Source organism: Anolis carolinensis, chromosome 6, assembly GCF_035594765.1.
Source record: "Anolis carolinensis isolate JA03-04 chromosome 6, rAnoCar3.1.pri, whole genome shotgun sequence".
NCBI lineage: Eukaryota > Metazoa > Chordata > Lepidosauria > Squamata > Dactyloidae > Anolis > Anolis carolinensis.
Genome location: NC_085846.1, coordinates 46242452 through 46262341, shown reverse-complemented (window position 1 = coordinate 46262341; position 19890 = coordinate 46242452). Strand labels below are relative to the sequence as shown.

At 38.7% G+C, this 19890-nt stretch overlaps 1 protein-coding gene across 2 annotated transcripts in view; it reads right to left on the bottom strand.

Annotated features, from left to right (window-relative positions):
- Window positions 1–17561, bottom strand: part of rprd1a (regulation of nuclear pre-mRNA domain containing 1A) — a 35402-nt gene extending 17841 nt beyond the window's left edge. The window contains exons 1-7 of one of the 2 annotated variants that reach the window (XM_008113019.3): window positions 17324–17561; window positions 8078–8207; window positions 7520–7626; window positions 7337–7428; window positions 5770–5896; window positions 5505–5680; window positions 2770–3814 (exon numbers count right to left, since the gene is read on the bottom strand). In XM_008113019.3, coding sequence (XP_008111226.1) covers window positions 3782–3814; window positions 5505–5680; window positions 5770–5896; window positions 7337–7428; window positions 7520–7626; window positions 8078–8207; window positions 17324–17474 — 816 coding nt within the window. In that variant the 5' untranslated portion in view covers window positions 17475–17561 and the 3' untranslated portion in view covers window positions 2770–3781. Of the gene's footprint in view, window positions 1–2769; window positions 3815–5504; window positions 5681–5769; window positions 5897–7336; window positions 7429–7519; window positions 7627–8077; window positions 8208–17323 lie in introns of those variants that run through there. The other variant, XM_003222246.4, reaches the window with a different exon arrangement.
- Between the last annotated feature and the right edge of the window lie 2329 nt (window positions 17562–19890).

Here is a 19890-nt window from a genome sequence, read left to right as displayed (position 1 = left end):
TTCACAATGATGGGTGATTATATTAACTCTGAAATAATTGAATTAGTAATGTGGCCTAAAGTAGAAGTGTGATAATATTATCATTTAAAGGGAGTACATCAATAAGGGATACTAAGCACCAGAGTGGGAGGTTTGCAGTTCTTTTTTTGCTTCGTCTTGTACTTTCATTGTTTTAAATAGTTGCAAATAGTTTCATACATCTAAACAGCTTATTTGTGTTCTTCATTTGTCTTTTTCTTGAATTTTTTAAAATTCTACAGGTCATTACTTTTAAGTAATGCTGTACACAATATACAGAGCAGCAGAGTTTATTACATTTGTATCTAGAAGGCTAATATTACCCTTAGCTATGATTTACTGGACCAAATCTGTCTGTAAATCTGAAAATTTGTCTAGCTTCTATAAACCATTGATAAGAGGAACAAGTTTACAGTGTAGATGTTAGATTTTACAGTAGTTAACTGAAACAAGTAAAAGATTACAAGTGTCCTTGCAACTATAAATAATATGAAAGGGGATTGCATAACTTCACAGAAGGCCTCATGGCAGTAAAATTTGATCATATATTAATAAAAATGTTTTTGCCATTAAGTAAGGCATTTCCACATTAAAACAAAGGAATTTAGTTTGTCCTCCATATCCAAAGTATTTTCTCCACCCCAGAGTTCTAAAAAACATTGGTTTTGCCATTTTTAAAAAGGTACACCATTCTACTATGCCATTGCATATAATGCAACATTAAGCACCCACATATTTTGGTATAACAGATTGGGGTGAGGGGAATGTCTTAGAACCAAACCCCAACAAATAGCAAGGGTCCATATGTTTCCCACTAATGTTTTACCATAATTAAGAAATGGGACACATATCATGTACATGGAATGAAACTATGCAAACATTAATTGCCTTAGTTGTCGAGTGTATCCTGTGGAATTTTATTGAACAAGGTAAACTGGCTTCGATCTAGGACACAAAAACAAGCATAATATTACCAACACTGAGATCACAAGATTCAGATATGTTTCACAATCTATTCTGATGGGACAAAAAGGGCTGTCAGGTCAGGATCTATTCTTGAAAGGTAGAACAGCAATTTTTAAAAAAAATTAAAATTCACTGCTCTCATAGTTTCAGTCTGTCACACCAAGGTATTTCAATCCAAGCAGCAACACAAAAATGGCCAATATGCAGATCAGAATGGCTTCTGCTCAGTGGATCCGATCGGGTGCTAGAATAAGAAGTAATCAAGTCCACACCTGAGACCACAATTTGGGGGGGCTTTTAAAAAATGTACTTACAGAATACTGTTGGGCTATGTACTAAAATCACCGCATGACACCTTCCATCCAGATTATGGAGGAAGGCATCATGGGGTGATTTTAGTACCATAGCCCAACAGTATTCTGCAAATACATTTTTAAATGTTTTTTGAAACCAAGTCCAGTGATCCCTCCGCATCCACAGATTCTGTAGATTCTACCATTCACATCTTGAAACATTTCCAAAACACCTCTTTACCCTTTATATTGTATATATTAGGCTTTGAGCATCCATAAATTTTGATACCTACTGGAGGGTGGGTGTTCTGGAGGGCTCACTTTAACCAGGACAAAATCAGGAAGACTGAGAATCAAAGCAACTTTCCAGAACAGACTACACTACAAGGGGAAGACCCCATCCATCATTCTACTATAAAACTGACGGAATGTAGTCACTCTCCATTCTCCATTGAAGTAAGTCTACAAAGAGCTGGGTTCGGGGATGTTTCATCTGTATTCCTGCAATCACATTTTGCTGAAACATCTCTTCATAATCCTAAGACTGTGACAACAAATGTAAAATAGTTTGATTCCATGCCATGATGTGATCCTCCTACCAATTTTGTTTGCTCATGATTTTGGTTTTTAATTTGGAGCTAAGATTGTGTACATGCAATCCTTAGTTACCCTCTATTCATGGTACTGAAACAAGCACAGTTCTGCTTCAGTCCAGGAAGGTGGCTGAGGATGTGAAAATTTATTTTTCACAAAAGTTATGAAGGATATAAAAAGGAGTGGGCAAATATGTGAAAAAAACCCTGCCACTGACCTAAATGGAACATTCACATCCATACATCTTCAAACAGCATGTGGATTTTATTAATAAATGAGGGTTGTTGCCTTCATGTCCTGCTTGTGAACTTGTTGATGACTACCGAGTATTAACAGACTATGGAATCAGGGAGACTTCTGTTCAAGGGATATCCTTATGTTACAAATAAGATGATAAACACTCTGTGGCCCTCTGCAAGCTACCAGCTTAGCCAGAACAGCTGCCCCTTTCTTTTAAGCTCAATGGCCCGAAGACTTTCTTAGCAAACTCAGAAAGACCCACACTGCATATGGCTTTTTGCAGAAAAGTACTATTTCCCTGGGAAGAAGAGATTTCTAATGTAATACAGTATTACATTAGTATATTGTAAGTTTATCTTGTAGTAAGTTTTCACCTCAAGAGATCACATGAAATACAATTTGATGCTTATAGTAAGTGAACCCAATATTATGGGGAAAGCTACTATTTGACACGTTCAGACTGAGGAATGAATTTTAAAAACTTAAAATACATGTTTAAATTTCTAAGAAAAAGTGAAAATTTAATATTAAATGGGCCGCAATGTGATTTGCTACACACGTTTTGTTTAGGTAGTGTTTGCAATACGTGATCATCAAAAGGTATATGGAATAGTTGCAGGTATGTTTTTGAAGTTTCAAAAACAGGAGACAAACAACATTTTATTTCTGAATTTTATTTTTAACAGGATGCATTGCTTAATAGAAGGTGTCATCTTTAGAAGAAAAGGTCCATGGTTCTCACCTGAAACAAAAGCTAAATAGGCATTAAAAATGTCCCATTGCAAAAGTACTAAGACACTACTTACCCACAAGGAAGGCAGAATACTTTTAAAGAATAATGTGACCTAAGTTATAATAAATTTGTTTCCTAAATTTAAGCCACAGTAAATTTTAGAAAGTGTCAGTATGCATTTAGTGCTTAGCTGCCAGTTTAGCTCTTATTCAAAACTGTATTTTTCCATACTGTGGCATTTCACCAGTAGACACAACTATGGAGTTTGTTTCCAAAAGGTACCAAAACCCACAAAATTGAAAAACGAATTGTAGGCACATTGTTGGCTAGGTGTAGAATATTATGCACAGATCAAAACTGTCAAAATGTATCAAATCTCCAGTGGTTCTCAACCTGGAGTCCCCAGATGTTTTTGGCCTACAACTCCCAGAAATTTCAGCCAGTTTACCAGCTGTTAGGATTTCTGGGAGTTGAAGGCCAAAAACATCTGGGGACCCCAGGTTGAGAACCACTGATAGAGCTTAGAAAATTGTATTTTATAGCAAAAAATACATATCAGCATGTTTTTTTCAATTCCTGTAAATGTATTCACAAGGATTCGGTACCGTTTGGAAACAAACTCCACAATTGCCAGCAAAGCAAAGGATGCATTTTTTCCATTCAGAAGAGAGGTTAGAATACGTCAGCAGGATTTTTGCATGTTTTAAAAAATCTCCACTTTTGGAAAATAGAAACCTGCAAAATGCAAGTTAAAATCAATTCTAATGAGGGATATACAAAAAATGTAGCACAGGAATAGGCAACCCTGCTGGGACAGAGGCTTTTTTCGGTCCACACCTGTCCTGATGAAGTGTGGGGTGTTCATGTTTTGTTTGTATTTTGGGCACACTCTGTTAGTAACGTATTACTTCTGGTTTCAATTTCAGCAGAAAATCAGTCATTTTCTCAAGATTTGGGGAGCATGGAAATTCTGTGAAGGGAGAAACAAGTAAAACCATCATGTTCTGAAGCTGCTTTGGAATTTGGGAGCATTTTTTTCACCATTTTAAAAAACTGGGACTTTGAGGCATCCTGGGGAGCCACAAATAAGGATCGAAACCACATATAACACACTTTTCACCACCACAATTATGCACTGCAATATTCATAACCATGTTGAAAGGATTAACCACAGTTGAAACACCTGAAGCTATCTTTCTGGAAGTCTCCTGGAACATTAACCAGAGAAGTTACATACTTCTATTAGGCTGAGGGAAGAAAACAAAAGATTTCTGATTACATTCACTTAGGCTGCAGTCCTTTAACAACTTACCTGGGAGTAAGCCTCACTGAACTCAACAGAACTTATATCTGAATAGATAAAGGCAGGGTTGCACTCTGCTCCTAACAGTTCTGGAAAGATCCATTTTAAGGGACAAATCACCAAAAACAGGTCTGTAGAGACTGACTCAAAAGGAGGTGGGAAGTCAGTCATCTCCCTTAATGCGCAAAATCTATGCTTCAAGATATTAGAAAATGTTTTAAATAATAAACTCTTTATCATACCCAGAAACTAAATTAAAACACATTTAAAGTTCAAAAAACATTATCCTTCTTTCTAGTATGAGGGTGCAAAACATTTACGGTTGCAGAAAATATAAGTGATCAAAAAGAAATTGCTGTCTCACAGATAAAGTACAGTGTTCCCTCGCTATTTTGCGGTTTGCTTTTCGCGGACTCGCTGTTTCAGTTTTTGAATAAACACTAAAATAATATTATAAATCCCTCTCTCTACTTCCTTCCTAAGGAGAAGCCTAAGGAAGAAAGGAAGGAGAAGCCGAAGCGAGAGAAAAGGAGGTTGAAGCAGCTTTGTTTTCGCCTCACAAGGCAGCGGCAGACAGAGATGCTACTTGCCAGTGAGATTGTAAACAACACAAATATAGCATCCCTACTTTGTGGATATTCACTTTTTGCGGGTGGTCCTGGAATGTAACCTCCGCAATAAGTGAGGGAACACTGTAATTCTGATTCAACTGAAGTCATATAATTAATTGGGGCCCCGCCCAGATGTTAATGACAATGCTAGGTTAAATACACATATTTCTGGGAGAACCTTGAGTTTGCTGGAAAGTGTAACAGACAGCATTATGAAGACTAACAAGCTATCAAAATAAATCTGAAATAAAGTTATAAAAAACCAGAAAGAGTTGGGCTATTAAAAAACAACTATGCAAATCCTCATTTGATCCATTATTACAAAATGGAAAGAATATGGCTGAATTATTTTTCAAAACTCAGTAACAGAATGAAAACATTAGAGAAGGAATCCACAAGTAACCAAATAAGTAAGCTACATCCTTAATTAAGATGAAAGAAACTGGAAAAGTGGTGAGAAGAAAGCCATTGCTGGAACAAATGCAGATAAGTCACAGCCCCATCTACATAACAATGCAGTATTCTAATCTAGAAGTTACCACTTGGAACCAGATTATTCCTGCCCAAATAGGTAACTCCCTAGCCAAAACTGGAGAAAATACTCTGTGCCTTAGTTGACAATAGTAGAACCAGGAAGAATCCCCAGGCTCCCTTGTATCTCATGGAGGGAAAGTTTAAATACATTAAAGCATATTAAGAGATAATGAAAAACTAGAGAATAGAACTATGACAACAAAGTTACGCACTTCCAATGTTTGCTCTTTCTCTGTGAGGACTTCTTTTTGGCATCGCAGAAAGTCTGACAACATTCGAGTTAGCTGTTTTCTATCATCTATTTCAGCTGCCAACCTGCCATTGTAATCCGCCAACAACATACACGCATCATCTACCATCTTGGAAAGCTGTTCCCCAGAATCTTTATCTGGAAAGTAAAAAAAAATCACAATAGTACATGTTCAAGAAGAAACTTGTCAAGCTATACCACTTGAGTTATTGCACGATTTCCCATACCTGTTATTCTGTTTAGTAAGGACACATCTTGGACTTCTATGGGTAATGAGGCTATCCTTTGATGAACTGCTGCATCGCCACAGGCTGCATTTTCTAATTCTTGTAGTGCTCTTATGAGATCTGCAGTCTGAAAAAGGTACATTACTTCAGAAAAGAATTCACATATTCATATAATAATGATGGCATCAGAATCAGTGGTATAGTAATTAGCTTACTTGAACATGCCCATAGAGACACAGGTTCAAATCCCCACTTTATCATGAAGCTCAGTAAGTGACTTTGGGCTACTAACCTGACTTTAGCCTGGCCTACCTTACAGAATTTTCAAGAACAATATATACCAGCTTGAACACCTTGGGGAAAAAGTGGACTATAATGTATAATAAATAAACAAAATATTAGAAATCTCAACTTAGGACCTGGTGCAAAATTACACACACCAGTATTCTGTTGTTCAGGAGACCAATCAAACTATTCCTTTCAAATAGACTAGACTCACTAAATCAATAGGAGCTTACTAAACCAACACTTAGACTAGCAACTGGATTCAGACAGGGGTGCAGACAAATTCCTTCAGTCATGCCTAACTATCCCTGTTGCACTTTCTGCCTCCCATTTCCATCAGGCAGCATTCTACTGACACAACAAATTAGGCTATGAGGAAATCTTTCACCACTACTACTTTTTAAAAAAACGACTACATTATTTTATACCTTGCAAAGCCCAGAGAGCACTCCTGTATCCTGACACTATTTTCTTGTAAGTGGATGGTTCAGAAAATGGAAACAGCACATATGTGCAGTATTGATACTTTATAAATTACTTTAAGGATTTCACACATTATTGCTCATGCTTTTTTTGTCTAGAATTAAATATAACTCATAGCATTCCTCACCACAGACTATGTTTGTTGGGACTATGGGTGTTGTAATCCAGCAACATTGGGAAGGGAGTGTTTCCTGATTCTGCGCCCCACCAACATGTTACAGAAATAGGTCCAAACCAGTAGTACAGAAGATCATACTAGTTCAGTCTATACATACTGATAGACACCAATTCCAGACTTTCTGATACCTATCACTTTACAGTATAAAGATATAAGAGAAAATACTTCTTCAACATCATCTAGAGCAGAGCTTCTTAAACTATGGACTGGGGCCCTAAATGGGGTGGCCATAACCGTATGTTGGGGCCACCTTCCTTTCTCTCCTGCACATGTGTGCATCTCTTTCTGCTTTCCCTTCTCTCCCCCCCCCCCCACTCCCCGCATGTGCATCTCTTTTTTGCTTTCCCCTTTCTCTTTCTCTCTCTGACTTCTGTTCCCTCTTTCAGGCACGCTGGGAATCGCAGGTCGACAACATGTGAATAGTCAGAATTACCATCCCCTACTGTATATCAAAGGAATCAAGACATTACAACTGGCCTCCTTCATTCAAATTCTCAGAATCACTAAATAATGTCCATACACGTATTTCATTCAGAATAACTCAAAGTACAAAAAATGTGTCCAACAAAAACTTGGAAGCAAGACTCAGGCCCAGTTGTTACTTTTGCAGACTATTTGTACCTGTGGAGGATCACCTGGAGAACTTTGTGCAGAGCAATTGTCTTCAATTTTTATTTGGTCATATGTACGTTTTCTTGGCTTTTTCTCACCATCTAGAAATGAGAGAAAAGATTAAGCATCTGAAAAACAGTTGTCATATGTGTACCATAGGAGCTGAAGTTGAATAAGTTGAAGTTTACTTACACAAAGCCTGTCGAAGCTGTTCCAATACATCGTTTTCATAAACAGACCTTTCTTCCCAAATAGAGAGCACTCGGCCAAGGTGCTTCTTACAACTCTCATCAGTTTCACTGCAGTGAGGAGAAATGCAGATTCACCACGCATACCAATGCAAGTAAAGACGGGTTAACAGAAACACACTTCTCCCAGTTTACTCAGCACCAACGGCCCTGCTTTAACTACTTTTTTGTTCATTATAATCACCTTTATCCCATATCTGAAAATATTTGCAAGCATCCCAATAAAATAGACAGCTTCCTATTTTTTCAAAAAATACAACACATACATGTCACTGAAGTTTCTCTTTTCTGTCAAGTATTTCAGTTTAATTACTTTTAGAAAATGGGAAAAGTTCCATGAGAATTCTAAAAACTCGTTTGATTAATGGAAGTCAAGCAAATGAGCTAAATCAGATGACCACTGATGTATAGCACTGCAATGCTTTCCAGTTTAATATTTTTAAAGATACATATTTTAATGGTAGCCATATCACTTAGTGCACTCACAAAAATTAAGCTGTACCTCGAAACATGCTTAAAAGCCTCCACTATGACAGGTGCAAAGTCTTTTGTAAATTCTGGTCCCTTTCTTTTGCTGTTCTGAATAACATCATTGGCCAAATACAAAAATGTCAGCTTTCTATTTGGTTTTGCTAGAATAGAAAAGAAAAGGAAGGAAGTGTTACAGCAGTGTAAAGCAATCAGCACCTAAAACCCCTAATTTAACTAAATGTATATTCCATTACAAACCAACAAACTTATAGGCTCACACTTATACAATTATTTTGACACCAACTCTATATAGCATGAATATCACTTTCCTTGCATATAAAGAATCACTCTTCTACATGCACGTGTTGTTCGTATTTAAATGAACTTTATATTCATACTTTAAAAGCAAATATTTTCCCAAACTGTTTGGAATCTGAAACAAACCCGATTAGCATTTCTTTTTTATCATTCCTTGCAGTTTCCATGTGTTTGATTTTTAATGTTATACTAAAGTGGAATGCTTTTCTTAAAAAGGCCTATTGCTCTCAAATAGAAGCTGATTTGTTATGAAGATACCTATATCCCATGTTTTCATAAAGCACCCAAGATGGTGTATATCAGTGGTATAAAAGCACAGTAATAAAAGAGTAGAAATAGCTTATCTGAGGTGATAAATGTATATGTTATAGGTTGAGTATCCCTTAGGGCCCTTCCACACAGCCATATAACTCAGAATATCAAGGCAGAAAATCCCAGAATATCTGCTTTGAACTGGGTTATCTGATGAGTCTACACTGCCATATATTCTAGTTCAAAGCAGAAAATGTGGGATTTTATTCAGCTGTGTGGAAGGGGCCTTAGTCAAAGTGTTTGGGACTTGAAATGTTTAGCGTTTTGGAATACCTCTATTTATATGAACATAATGAGAAATCTTGGACATGGGATCCAAGTTAAAACATAAAAACCATTTATGCTTCATATAATACCTAAAAGGTTTTTTTTGTAATATTTTTATTCATTTGGGGCATGAAGTAAAGCTTGTGTACATCAAACCATCGGAAAGCATTCTAAGTGAACAATTCTGGATAACTTTGTAAGGGCTTTAGCTTTAAGACAAAAAATGACAATTGTAATCCCACCTTTTTCCCTTTACCTTGTGCACCACTAAATCTCCTGACTCACATCTTTTTATTAAGCTAATTCAGACTTTAGGCTAAAAAGGATTCACTAACATTATTTTGAACAAATGAGGACGTTCAATTTTTGGATGATCAATTGGTTGATTTTTTTTGTTCAGATTTCTGATTTGGGAACTGAAGCCCCATCTACAATACCATATAAAATCCAGATTATCTGATTTGGACTAGATTATATAGCAGTATAGACTCATATAATCTAGTTCAAAACAGATAATTGGAATATGTGGTTTGATTATCTGGTTTATATGACAGTGTAGATCCAGTTTGAAAACTGCTTCAGTGGATTACCTTTACAAAGAACTGAATGGGAGAGGGATTTCCCCCTACTGATGTTTCCTCTTGATGTTGATAAAGTAGCTATAAAACAGGGGTGGGGAATTTTCCTGCCTTCAGGAAGGCAAGAAAATTAAGTTTGTGTGTATGTCCAAAGAGAAGACTAGGAATGTAAAGCAGCAATAATGACCACAAGCAATATGTAAGCAGCAACTGCTGTACCTGTGATGCAGCAGAACAAAGATTGCTCCCTCACTCCATCACTATCTTTGAAGATGAAAAGAAAAACCAAGCTACTCTCTTCTTAAATATCTGGTTCTTCGGGTCTTCAGTACTAGGCTGTTTGGCGGCAGAAGAGGGATATCAGGGAAACTCCCCCCTTTCCCTTCTCACACAGACTGCTTTGTAGACCCCATTCAGAATGTTTCTGGCCCCACTGGGAAAAGTCAGCAACAGTGAGGGTTCTCTAACTCTGGAGGCAACAGCAGGAATGATGGGGTAACAATGAATGACTTGTTCAGTTATTCTGCCATGCCACAGACAAAGGAGAAAAGATAGGAGAGAGGCCAGGGAAAGCTGTAAGCCTTGCTGACAGAAGGGGAAAGATCAGAGAGCTGACAAATGAATGTTTTAAAGAAAAAGAAACAAAATGAACACATTTTAAACCAAGGGGACAGCAGATCCACCCAAGGTATCATGGGGCAGCAATACAACTTTGCAACCACATTCAGTGGCTTAAAGAATACCCCTGGCCTCATCAATTATCGGAGACCCAAGGAACAAGTCCAAACCACACACCCATGGGGAGTGCAACCCAATTCCCTTAATCCAGTGGTTCCCAATCTTTGGGCCTCCAGGTGTTTTGGACTTCAGCTCCTAGACATCCCAGTCACCTTACCAGCTGTTAGGTACGGTGGGAGTTGAAATCCAAAACACCTGAAGGCCCAAAAGTTGGGAACCACTGCCCTAACAGGTCTAACACAGATGCATTCTCCCTATGAAAGTCTTAATCCGATCATTTACCGGCAAAGACATTTCAGTCCCAAGGTTTTGAAAACTAAACTGAAATGAATTTAGAAAACTGATCTAACAATTTTGGAGTTGAGTTTATCATAATGCATCCTTTTCTCAAAAGAGAATATTTAAAACTAGCCATGAAGAATACAGGACAGATTGGTTGTTTGCTGCTCCAGAAAGCAAGATGAGAAAAACTGACAGAAGACATAGAGAAATAGATTTTGAGTAAAAAATAAGAATTCCATCAACTATCTTAGACCAAAGCAAATTGAAATGAAAGATGATGGGCTGTTCTGGGGGATATTAAGCAGAAGATAGACTGCACCAGGTTACCTAAAGGATCCCTTTCAACTCTTAGCTTTCATTTAATCATCCTTCATAGACTATTCCAACTGAATACTCATAGTACAATTATAACACCAACAAAGAACTGCTTGACACATTGTCCTGGCTATCTCAGTCTTTCATGTAGTTGTTTCTACTTTCTGCTATACCTGCAAGGCTTTCAATGCCAGGGCACCATAGTAACATTTATAGAGTCTTATAACAACAAACAGGCCTTTTGAAGGCAACCATAAGGCCCTCAGTGAAAATGAGTTTGACACCCCTGTTCTAAAGGCCCTTCTTTAATAAATAGCACCAACTTCCAATACTAGTTTACACAAGACTAGCATGAACATGCCAATAAAATAACGGGGAATGTGCAATTTTGCATTCTGAATATTATATAGATCTCAAAATTGCATTTTACTTTACTGTTTGACAAACACTAGTAATCCCCTACTTCAGGTATAACTTAAATTGGCAACTATTACAGTTAGATCAAATTGCTTGCCATGATTTTTTAAAACATGGAATATGTATAAATAGCTACCATTAAAAAGAAAAATTAGCAGTCAGTGGTGAAATTCCCATTGCCTGTAATTACTTAATTTAGTCACACCACATGTTTTCCCCTCATCCTTGCTTTGATTCTTAAATGCTCTTCTCCCATCTAAACATCACTTGTTCCTTATTATTTTGTCTTTAACAAGCTGAAGTTAGTCATAATTATCAAGGGAAGAGGAACCAAAGTCGTCTTCATTCTCATCATGTTACTGATGCACTCAGTAATTTAAAAAAAATGTAAGAATTGATGAAGGCAACTGTGTATAGCTAAATAGTTATATACTTGAGAAACTGTGCAAGTTTGAAACTTGGTGAACTGATGGTACAAAGGTAACGTTCAGTGCACAACTATAGCCTAGTGCTTTTTAAAATTAGTGATCAGTGGACCAGTGCTGGTCTGCAAGTTACTGGCTCCTGGTCCCTGGAGTTTCCAAGAAAGAAACATTTAACTGCAGCAATGGGCACATAGTATGACATAGTTATCTAGCTGAAAATGGTACATGTTTGAACTCATTAACTTGAGTATCACAGTATTTTATGTAGCCGTTTCTACCTTTGGGTATTCTTTAATATTTAACACTAACTTCCAGTACTCAGCCTACTTTGTTTCACAGCTATGATGTGACATCATATAAACAAATTAAGCTATAAAATTTGTGTACGTTTTTGATCTAATTTTGGAATGCCTAAGATGATTTATTTGATAAAGTTATGCTGGGAAATACCAATGCCTTAATAGTTCATATTTCCCAATTTAAAAAGAAGAAAGAAAAGTCAATGTGAATTAGAATACTAAAATCTTAAGTTACTGCATTTGCCTTCAACAAATCAATTTACACAAAAATGTCAGATTCACACAGGAGTATAACACTCTATAAATGATAACGGAGCAGACAACTTGAAATTTTAAAACACATCTTTAAGTATCTGTTCATTTTAAACAAAAATATATTTCCTATAGGCAGAACTGCAATACTGAACACAAGGAGCATCTAGAATCGTAGAGTTGGAAGAGACCTCATGGGCCATCCAGTCCAACCTCCTGGTTATTGTGGTGACACTATTTTAATGGTAGAAATCTGAGCTATAATGAAAAAAGCCATAAAAGTAACAAAATTACAATTTATAAAAGCTAGGCTTCTGAAATATACATTACAACTAATTAGAAAGGCTGTTAAAGGATCAATATGGAGATAGCCTCGGCATCCAGGAAAAAAATGACAAAATATGATAACACTTGAACTATTATGGCCAGGGGATAAACCTGAAATGTCTTAATAATCATCACCGCCATCATCATCACCACCACCATCATCTTTATTTATATCCTGCCACCATCTTCCCTGAAGGGACCTGGGATGGCTTACAAAATACTCCAGGGTGCACATATAACATACAACAGGTAAAAACTGTACAAAAGTATAAAACAAGTAACATAAAATTGTAACAACTCCCGTCAACACATATAGCATAAAATCAGAATAATATAATTTTAACTATAACTGCTGTCAATTCTCAAACTGCCAAGTGTCAGCTTCATCTGGGCCCATTCAGACTACTCAAGGGCAAAGGCCTGTCTGAACATCCATGTTTTCAGGTTGGAACGGAAGGACTGAAGAGTGGGGGCTAATTTAATCTCTTTTGGGAAGGTATTCCAGAGCCGGGGGGGGGGGGGGGGCACCACAGAGTAGGCCCTCTCTCTCGTTCCTGCCAACCGTGCTTGAGACGGTGGTGGGACCGAGAAAAGGGCCTCCCTTGTCGATCTCAGAGTCTGCACCGGTTCGTAAAAAGAGATGCAGTCACGAAGATAGGTTGGCCCCAAAGCATATAGTGCTTTATAGGTAATAACCTGCACCTTAAATTGAGCCGGAAACTTGTTGGAAGCCAGTGGGGCTGCTTCAGCAGGGGCGTAGTATGTACCCTGTAGCTTAGCTCCAGTTAGTAATCTGACAGCCAACCTTTGCACTAGCTGCAGTTTTCGAACAGTCTTTAAAGACAGCCCCACGTAGAGTGCATGGATGTAACTAAGGCATGGACCACCGTGGTCGAGTCACGCTTTTCGAGGAATGGTTGTAGCTTGCACACAAGTTTTTACTGTGTGAAGGCCCTCCCAGCCATTGCTGACACCTGAGCCTCAAGTGTCAGAGGTGAGTCCAGAAGAACCCCCAAACTGTGGACTTGTTTCCTTAGGGGGAGCATAACCCCATTGAACACAGGTTGCCACCCTATACCTTGATCGGCCTCGCAACTGATTAGGAGGACCTATGTCTTGCCTGGATTAAATCTCAGCTTGTTGGCCCTCATCCAGTCCATCACAGCTGTCAGGCACTGATTTAGGATCTTCCCTGGAATTTGGTGGACAAGAGTAATAGAGTTGTGTGTCATCTGTGTAGAAATGACACCCAACTACAAAACTCCGGATGATCTCGCACAGTGGTTTCATGTAGATGTTGAAGAGCATGGTGTAAAGAATGGAACCTTACGGGACCCAACAGAAAACCAACAGGAAACATAACACAAATTACACATCAAACATACAGAAACGATTAAGATTCAGAGCTAACTTTAACCATTTCATTACTTTAAATGTGAGCATTTAAATGATGTGAGAATTAATAATGATGTGAGAACTCATACACAGTACAATGCTAGCAAATCAATAATATGGAACAACTCTAAAAATGATTACATGCACACATATAAAGGATATGTCTCCTCTCAATAAAACCAGGAGAACCCAACACATTAAAATAATAGCTAAATCGCTTTCTTCACAGCATGTGAAGGAAGAATAATATATAATTGGAGGACGACAAGATGTACAAATACGAAGCATTGTAACATTAGAACTAAAATGCCAAAGAAAAAAAGGACATAAAACTAAGATCTCATTAAGAAGAAGACATTTCATGAATGTTTCTGCCTTTCATCAGTCTATTTAGACACAATTGGAGAAGCAACATTTGAAGCCACTATCGTATCTGTTCGTTAAAACATATAACGTAACGTAGTTTGAATAGTATACAGCACAGCAATATACATTCAATTTCAAGTAAGTTCAATAGGCTTTTTCTTCTAATGGACTATAGGACACTTCCGTTTCTTGTCAATTTTATACATTTTTAAGCGACCATGAGTGATTATGAGAAAAGGAGGCAATATTTCAAATAAACCATTAATTTCATTTTAGAGAAGCATTTATATAATTACTGCTGTGCCTGGGATTTTCTCTTCCACAACAGATTTATACTAATGTGATTTAACATTATACATTTTGCACATCCAGTTGTTTTCTGGTACAGTCATAATAAAGACTACTGTAAATGAAACAAGAACATTCAATTTGCCAGAATATCTTTTAACGGCTACATTTTGAACACTTTTGTTTAAAGTAAAAAGTATACTATTACATTCAGGAAAGTTTGGATTTGGCGCACAACTGTTCTTATTCACTGATTCAAAAAGTTCAAATTCAATAAAGTTGCACACATGTTGAGACAGAGGGTGTGTTAGTTGTCTAATCAGATTATCTACTATTCTGTACCTGGGATTATGGGACTAAATTAAGACATAACATAACATAACACACACACACACACACACACACACACACACATATATATATATATATATATATATACACACACACACACACACACACTCGTGTGTAAATTGACCACATGTGTAAATCGAGGGCTAGTTTGGGGTTCAAAATTATGGATTTTGATATGATCTGTCAATAGACTGAGGGTCATTCCAAAGAAAGGAGAGGGCACTGATGTCACTTCAGGGGCCAACTATTCTGTTTCCTGCCAGCTCCACCATTTCCCTAGAAAGGCTAGAAGTGGAGCTGCAGAGTAGAGGTCAGTGCTTCTTTTAGGTTCTTCCAAAGTCTTGCTTTTCAGTAGTCTACCCAAAGAGGCTACCTTTTTTCTTCAGAGGTAAGGTACATTACTTACACTGATCCATTGATAAATTAAACCAGGCTTTTTTGAGTCGATTTAACTAGAATTCCTATATTTATACATGAGTATATACACAGTAATAACATTTTTGATTGGAAACATATGACAATCCTAAGGGTTCAGTTCTCAGTCTCAACTGTATTCACTTAAATACTATCTTAGATGTGTGACTGTACTACACTGAAAGGGAAGAACCTACAACACCAGTGCACACAATTCTTCATTGGCTGATTAGAATTACATCCAACTCACATAATGCCTGAAGATACAATCAGTCCTGATTTCTGAGCATGTCAATGAACCAGAGTCTCTTCAAAGATTCTAAGAACTTTAGACACAACTGAACACAAAGCTGGAAATCACTGAAAATAGGCACACATACGTTTGTGTTACAGATTGCTATATGTACCACTAAGAACTGGCATAAGTGTGACCCAGCTCAGATGTCACCTCACTATGCTATCTCCACAAATTTATAATTGTATCACTACCAAATTATAAAAAGCAATGACAGAAAAAAACTAGTATTCTACTTTAGTATCTGGGGGATCATCCTCACTGTTGTTCTAAAAGTCACACATCATTGTCAACACAATAAGAATAGAGAAAAAAATACCCAGTATAGAAAAAAAATGTTGGAATTGGGTGTATGTTTAGCTCAATAACTTGCGACACTTTTGCTGCCCAAGACCTGATATCAAAAAGCTCTTTTGTTACTGTACTCAGGGAAAGATCACATAGACCCAGGTGCTTTTGCTGGACTCATAACCCTGGAAAAACTAGACTTATCAAACAACACTGCAAAAAAAAAAATTATGAAAGTCACAATACCATATCAAATCTTCCCTAAAAAGGAATCAGCTCCTTCTCGTGAATGGCAAAACACAATACCTGGAGACCCTAACAGAAACACTGATAGTGCGGGTCTATTTTATATGCACCACCCCCAAATCCCAGACACATCTGGTCCCAAGCATTTTGGATTTTTTTTTCATGTCAGGAGCAACCGGAGTTGCTTCTGGAGCGAGAGAATTGGCCGTCTGCAAGGACGTCGCCCAGGGGACCCCGGATGTTTTGATGTTTTACCATCCTTGTGGGAGGCTTCTCTCATGTCCCTGCATGGAGCTGGAGCTAATAGAGGGAGCTCATCCACCCTCTCCCCGGGTGGGATTCGAACCTGACAGCTTTCAGGTCAGCAACCCAACCTTCAAGTCACAAGGCTTTTATCCCCTAGGCCACCGGAGGCTCCTTTTGGATAAGATACTCAATCTATCCTCCAGAAAGCAAAATATCTCCAGGTGCTGATGGACTGCAACTCCCATCACTTACTTAGTATGCAGTAATATGTTTTATGGGTTACTGTTAATGGTTTTTAACGTGTTGCTGTTCTTACTGATATGTTTGGCATTGAATTTTTGCCCGTTGTTGTAAGCCGCCCTGAGTCCCTCGGGTGAGAAGGGCGGGGTAGAAATGTTGTAAATAAATAAATAAGAGTTGCAGAGTTGTCGGGTTGGGGATGGCCACTCGCCTTATTACTACTATTCTCTCTTACAAAACAGTGATCGCCATAGCCTGTTTGCTGTTTACAGGAAATATATGTCTAACACCCGCCCCGCCCCCGCCTCCCAATTCAATGAGGCAGGCTTTGAGATGAGAGGCTGCAAGATGCGGTAGGCCTGTAAGGCCCAGAAAGGAAATATGTTGTTGTTCCCACTGCAAGTCACTGCCAGGCCCTACTCTACTGGGACTGTGTATTCTTGAGCCTCAGGATGTAAAATACAGGAGTTATATTTTGAAAGATATGCTTTCTTGAAATTAGTATCTGCAAAGTACACAATCATGAATAGCCAAAGCAGTAACATCTGCTTTACTTCCTTCCTTACAAGGCCTCCTCCTCCTCCCGGCCCTGTCCACAGCAGAGGCCCCTTCCCTCACCTTTGCGCAGCTCCCTCTCCCAGACGGTGACGATGAGCGGCGAGTGCTTTCGGTGGTGGATAAGCCACAGGCTCAGCGTCTGGACGCTCTGCTGCGAGTTGCTCAGTTCCGACAGCTTCCGTTCCAGGGCCGACTCCGAGAAGGCTGACATGGCAACCCGCCGCCGCCTCCTTCTTGGCCGAGCGGCAGGTAAGATGCTGCCCCCGCCTCACGCTTGAACAAAATGGCGGCGGCGGCGATAGCGTCACTACGGCAGCGGCAAAGGCCCGCCCCCTTTTGACGTCATCGAAGGGAAGTAAGCCTGTGAAGAGGGACAGTCAAATATGGCAGAAAGGGCTGGCAAGAGGCAGTTGCAATATAGTCGCCATCCCTGCCTATAGGAAATGGTAACGCCATGTACCTGTATTTACAAAATATTCCTTCCTAATGTTCTTTCTACAGAGGGGAAAGGTGGAAAGAAGGGAAAGAAAAGAGGAGAAAAAAAGAGAAAAGAAGGAAGGACGAGAAAGGAGAGGAGAAAGTATGAGGAGTGGAAGGAAAGAAAGAAGAGAAAGGAAGGGACCAGGGAAGGAGGGAAAAGGAAGAGAAAGAAAATACAGTAGAGTCTCACTTATCCAACACTCGCTTATCCAACGTTCTGGATTATCCAACGCATTTTTGTAGTCAATGTTTTCAATACATTGTGATATTTTGGTGCTAAATTTGTAAATACAGTAATTACTACATAGCATTACTGTGTATTGAACTACTTTTTCTGTCAAATTTGTTGTATAACATGATGTTTTTGTGCTTAATTTGTAAAATCATAACCTAATTTGATGTTTAATAGGCTTTTCCTTAGTAAAGGTAAAGGTTTCCTCTGACGTTAAGTCCAGTCATGTCTGACTCTGGAGGTTGGTGCTCATCTCCATTTCTAAGCCGAAGAGCCGGCGTTGTCCGTAGACACCTCTAAGGTCATGTGGCCGGCATGACTGCATGGAGCACCGTTACCTTCCCGCCGTAGCAGTACCTATTGATCTACTCACATTTGCATGTTTTCGAACTGCTAGGTTGGCAGGAGCTGGAGCAACAGCGGGCTCTCACTCCGCTCCCGAGATTTGAACCTGGGACCTTTTGGTCTGCAAGTTCAGCAGCTCAGCGCTTTAACGCACTTCGCCACTGGGACTCCTTATATAGTTTATACAAATATATTACAGGAGCCTTCGGTGGCCTAGGGGATAAAAGCCTCCTGACTTGAAGGTTGGGTTGCTGTCCTGAAAGCTGCCAGGTTCGAATCCTACCCGGGGAGAGCGTGGTTGAGCTCCCTTTTCACCTTAAACAGCTATTCCATAAGAAAAGGCCACACTACAAGCATGCAAACATTGGGAATCAAACCTTGAAATAGGCTGGATCTACACTGTTATGTAATCCAGTTTCTGAATTTAAATTATCTGCTTTGAACTGGATTATATGAGTCTACACTGCCATATAATCCAGTTCAAAGCAGAAACTTGACTGTGACTTTCCCATGTTTGTTTCATTACATGATCACACAGATTGCTTTCCTTCCAGTGTTACATACTAGCTACAATTTGCTTATTCTTGACTACGTGTATATTGAATTGTGTCTTCTGACAATAATGCAGTTCTGCACTATTACTGATGTAGAGGATGAACAGGGCAGTTTACACCTAAAATAAGAAATGGACAGAAATCTGAAATGGACATATTCAAAACCTCAGAGACAGAGCTGGAAAAGACTGAAACAATTTATTAACTAAGCAGTGACAAGCTTCAGCATAACATTACATTCATTCTTCTTAAAAAAATAACTTTGTTATTGACTTTAAAGCAGCCAGCATGGAGCCTAGAAACAATACGTTAGCATGGCAGTCACTTTGGAAACTGGGTTGTTGTATGTCTTTCGGGTTGTGTGGCCATGTTCCAGAAGCCCAAAAGAACATGGCCACACAGCCCGAAAGACATACAACAACCCTGTGATCCCGGCCATGAAAGCCTTCGACAACACTTTGGAAACTGCTCCATTGTTAATGTCATGGCTGAGAAAAAATGACATATGTTATACTGGAAGACAATCAAGTAAATGAACACTTGAAGTTGTAGGTAGCCTAATAATACCTTCCCATCTTTCTATATTATACATGCTTCTTATTACCCTACTTGATGTAACCTCTTTGGATGAGTATGGCTTTTTGAATGGGATACAACCCTTTGCGATGCCTTTGGGTGTTATAATTTTTTAAAAGAAAAACAGATGTTCCTTATAATTAAATCATAATCTTCTTGCAGATCCAAAATTAACAAGAACATGAGCCCTGGCCTTGTCTTACTCAACTGCTGAGTATGCCTATCCCGTCTGGCATAAATCTGCCCACGTGAAGCAGGTGAATATAGCACTGAATGAGACATGCAGAATAATCACAGAATGTCTTAAACCTACACCTGTTGATAGACTCTATAAGCTAGCTGGCATTGCCGTCCTGATGTGTGACAGGAAGTTGCTGCCAGTTGCAAGAGAAATTAAGTTGAACACTCTGAAATCCATCCTCTGCATGTCTACCAGCCTC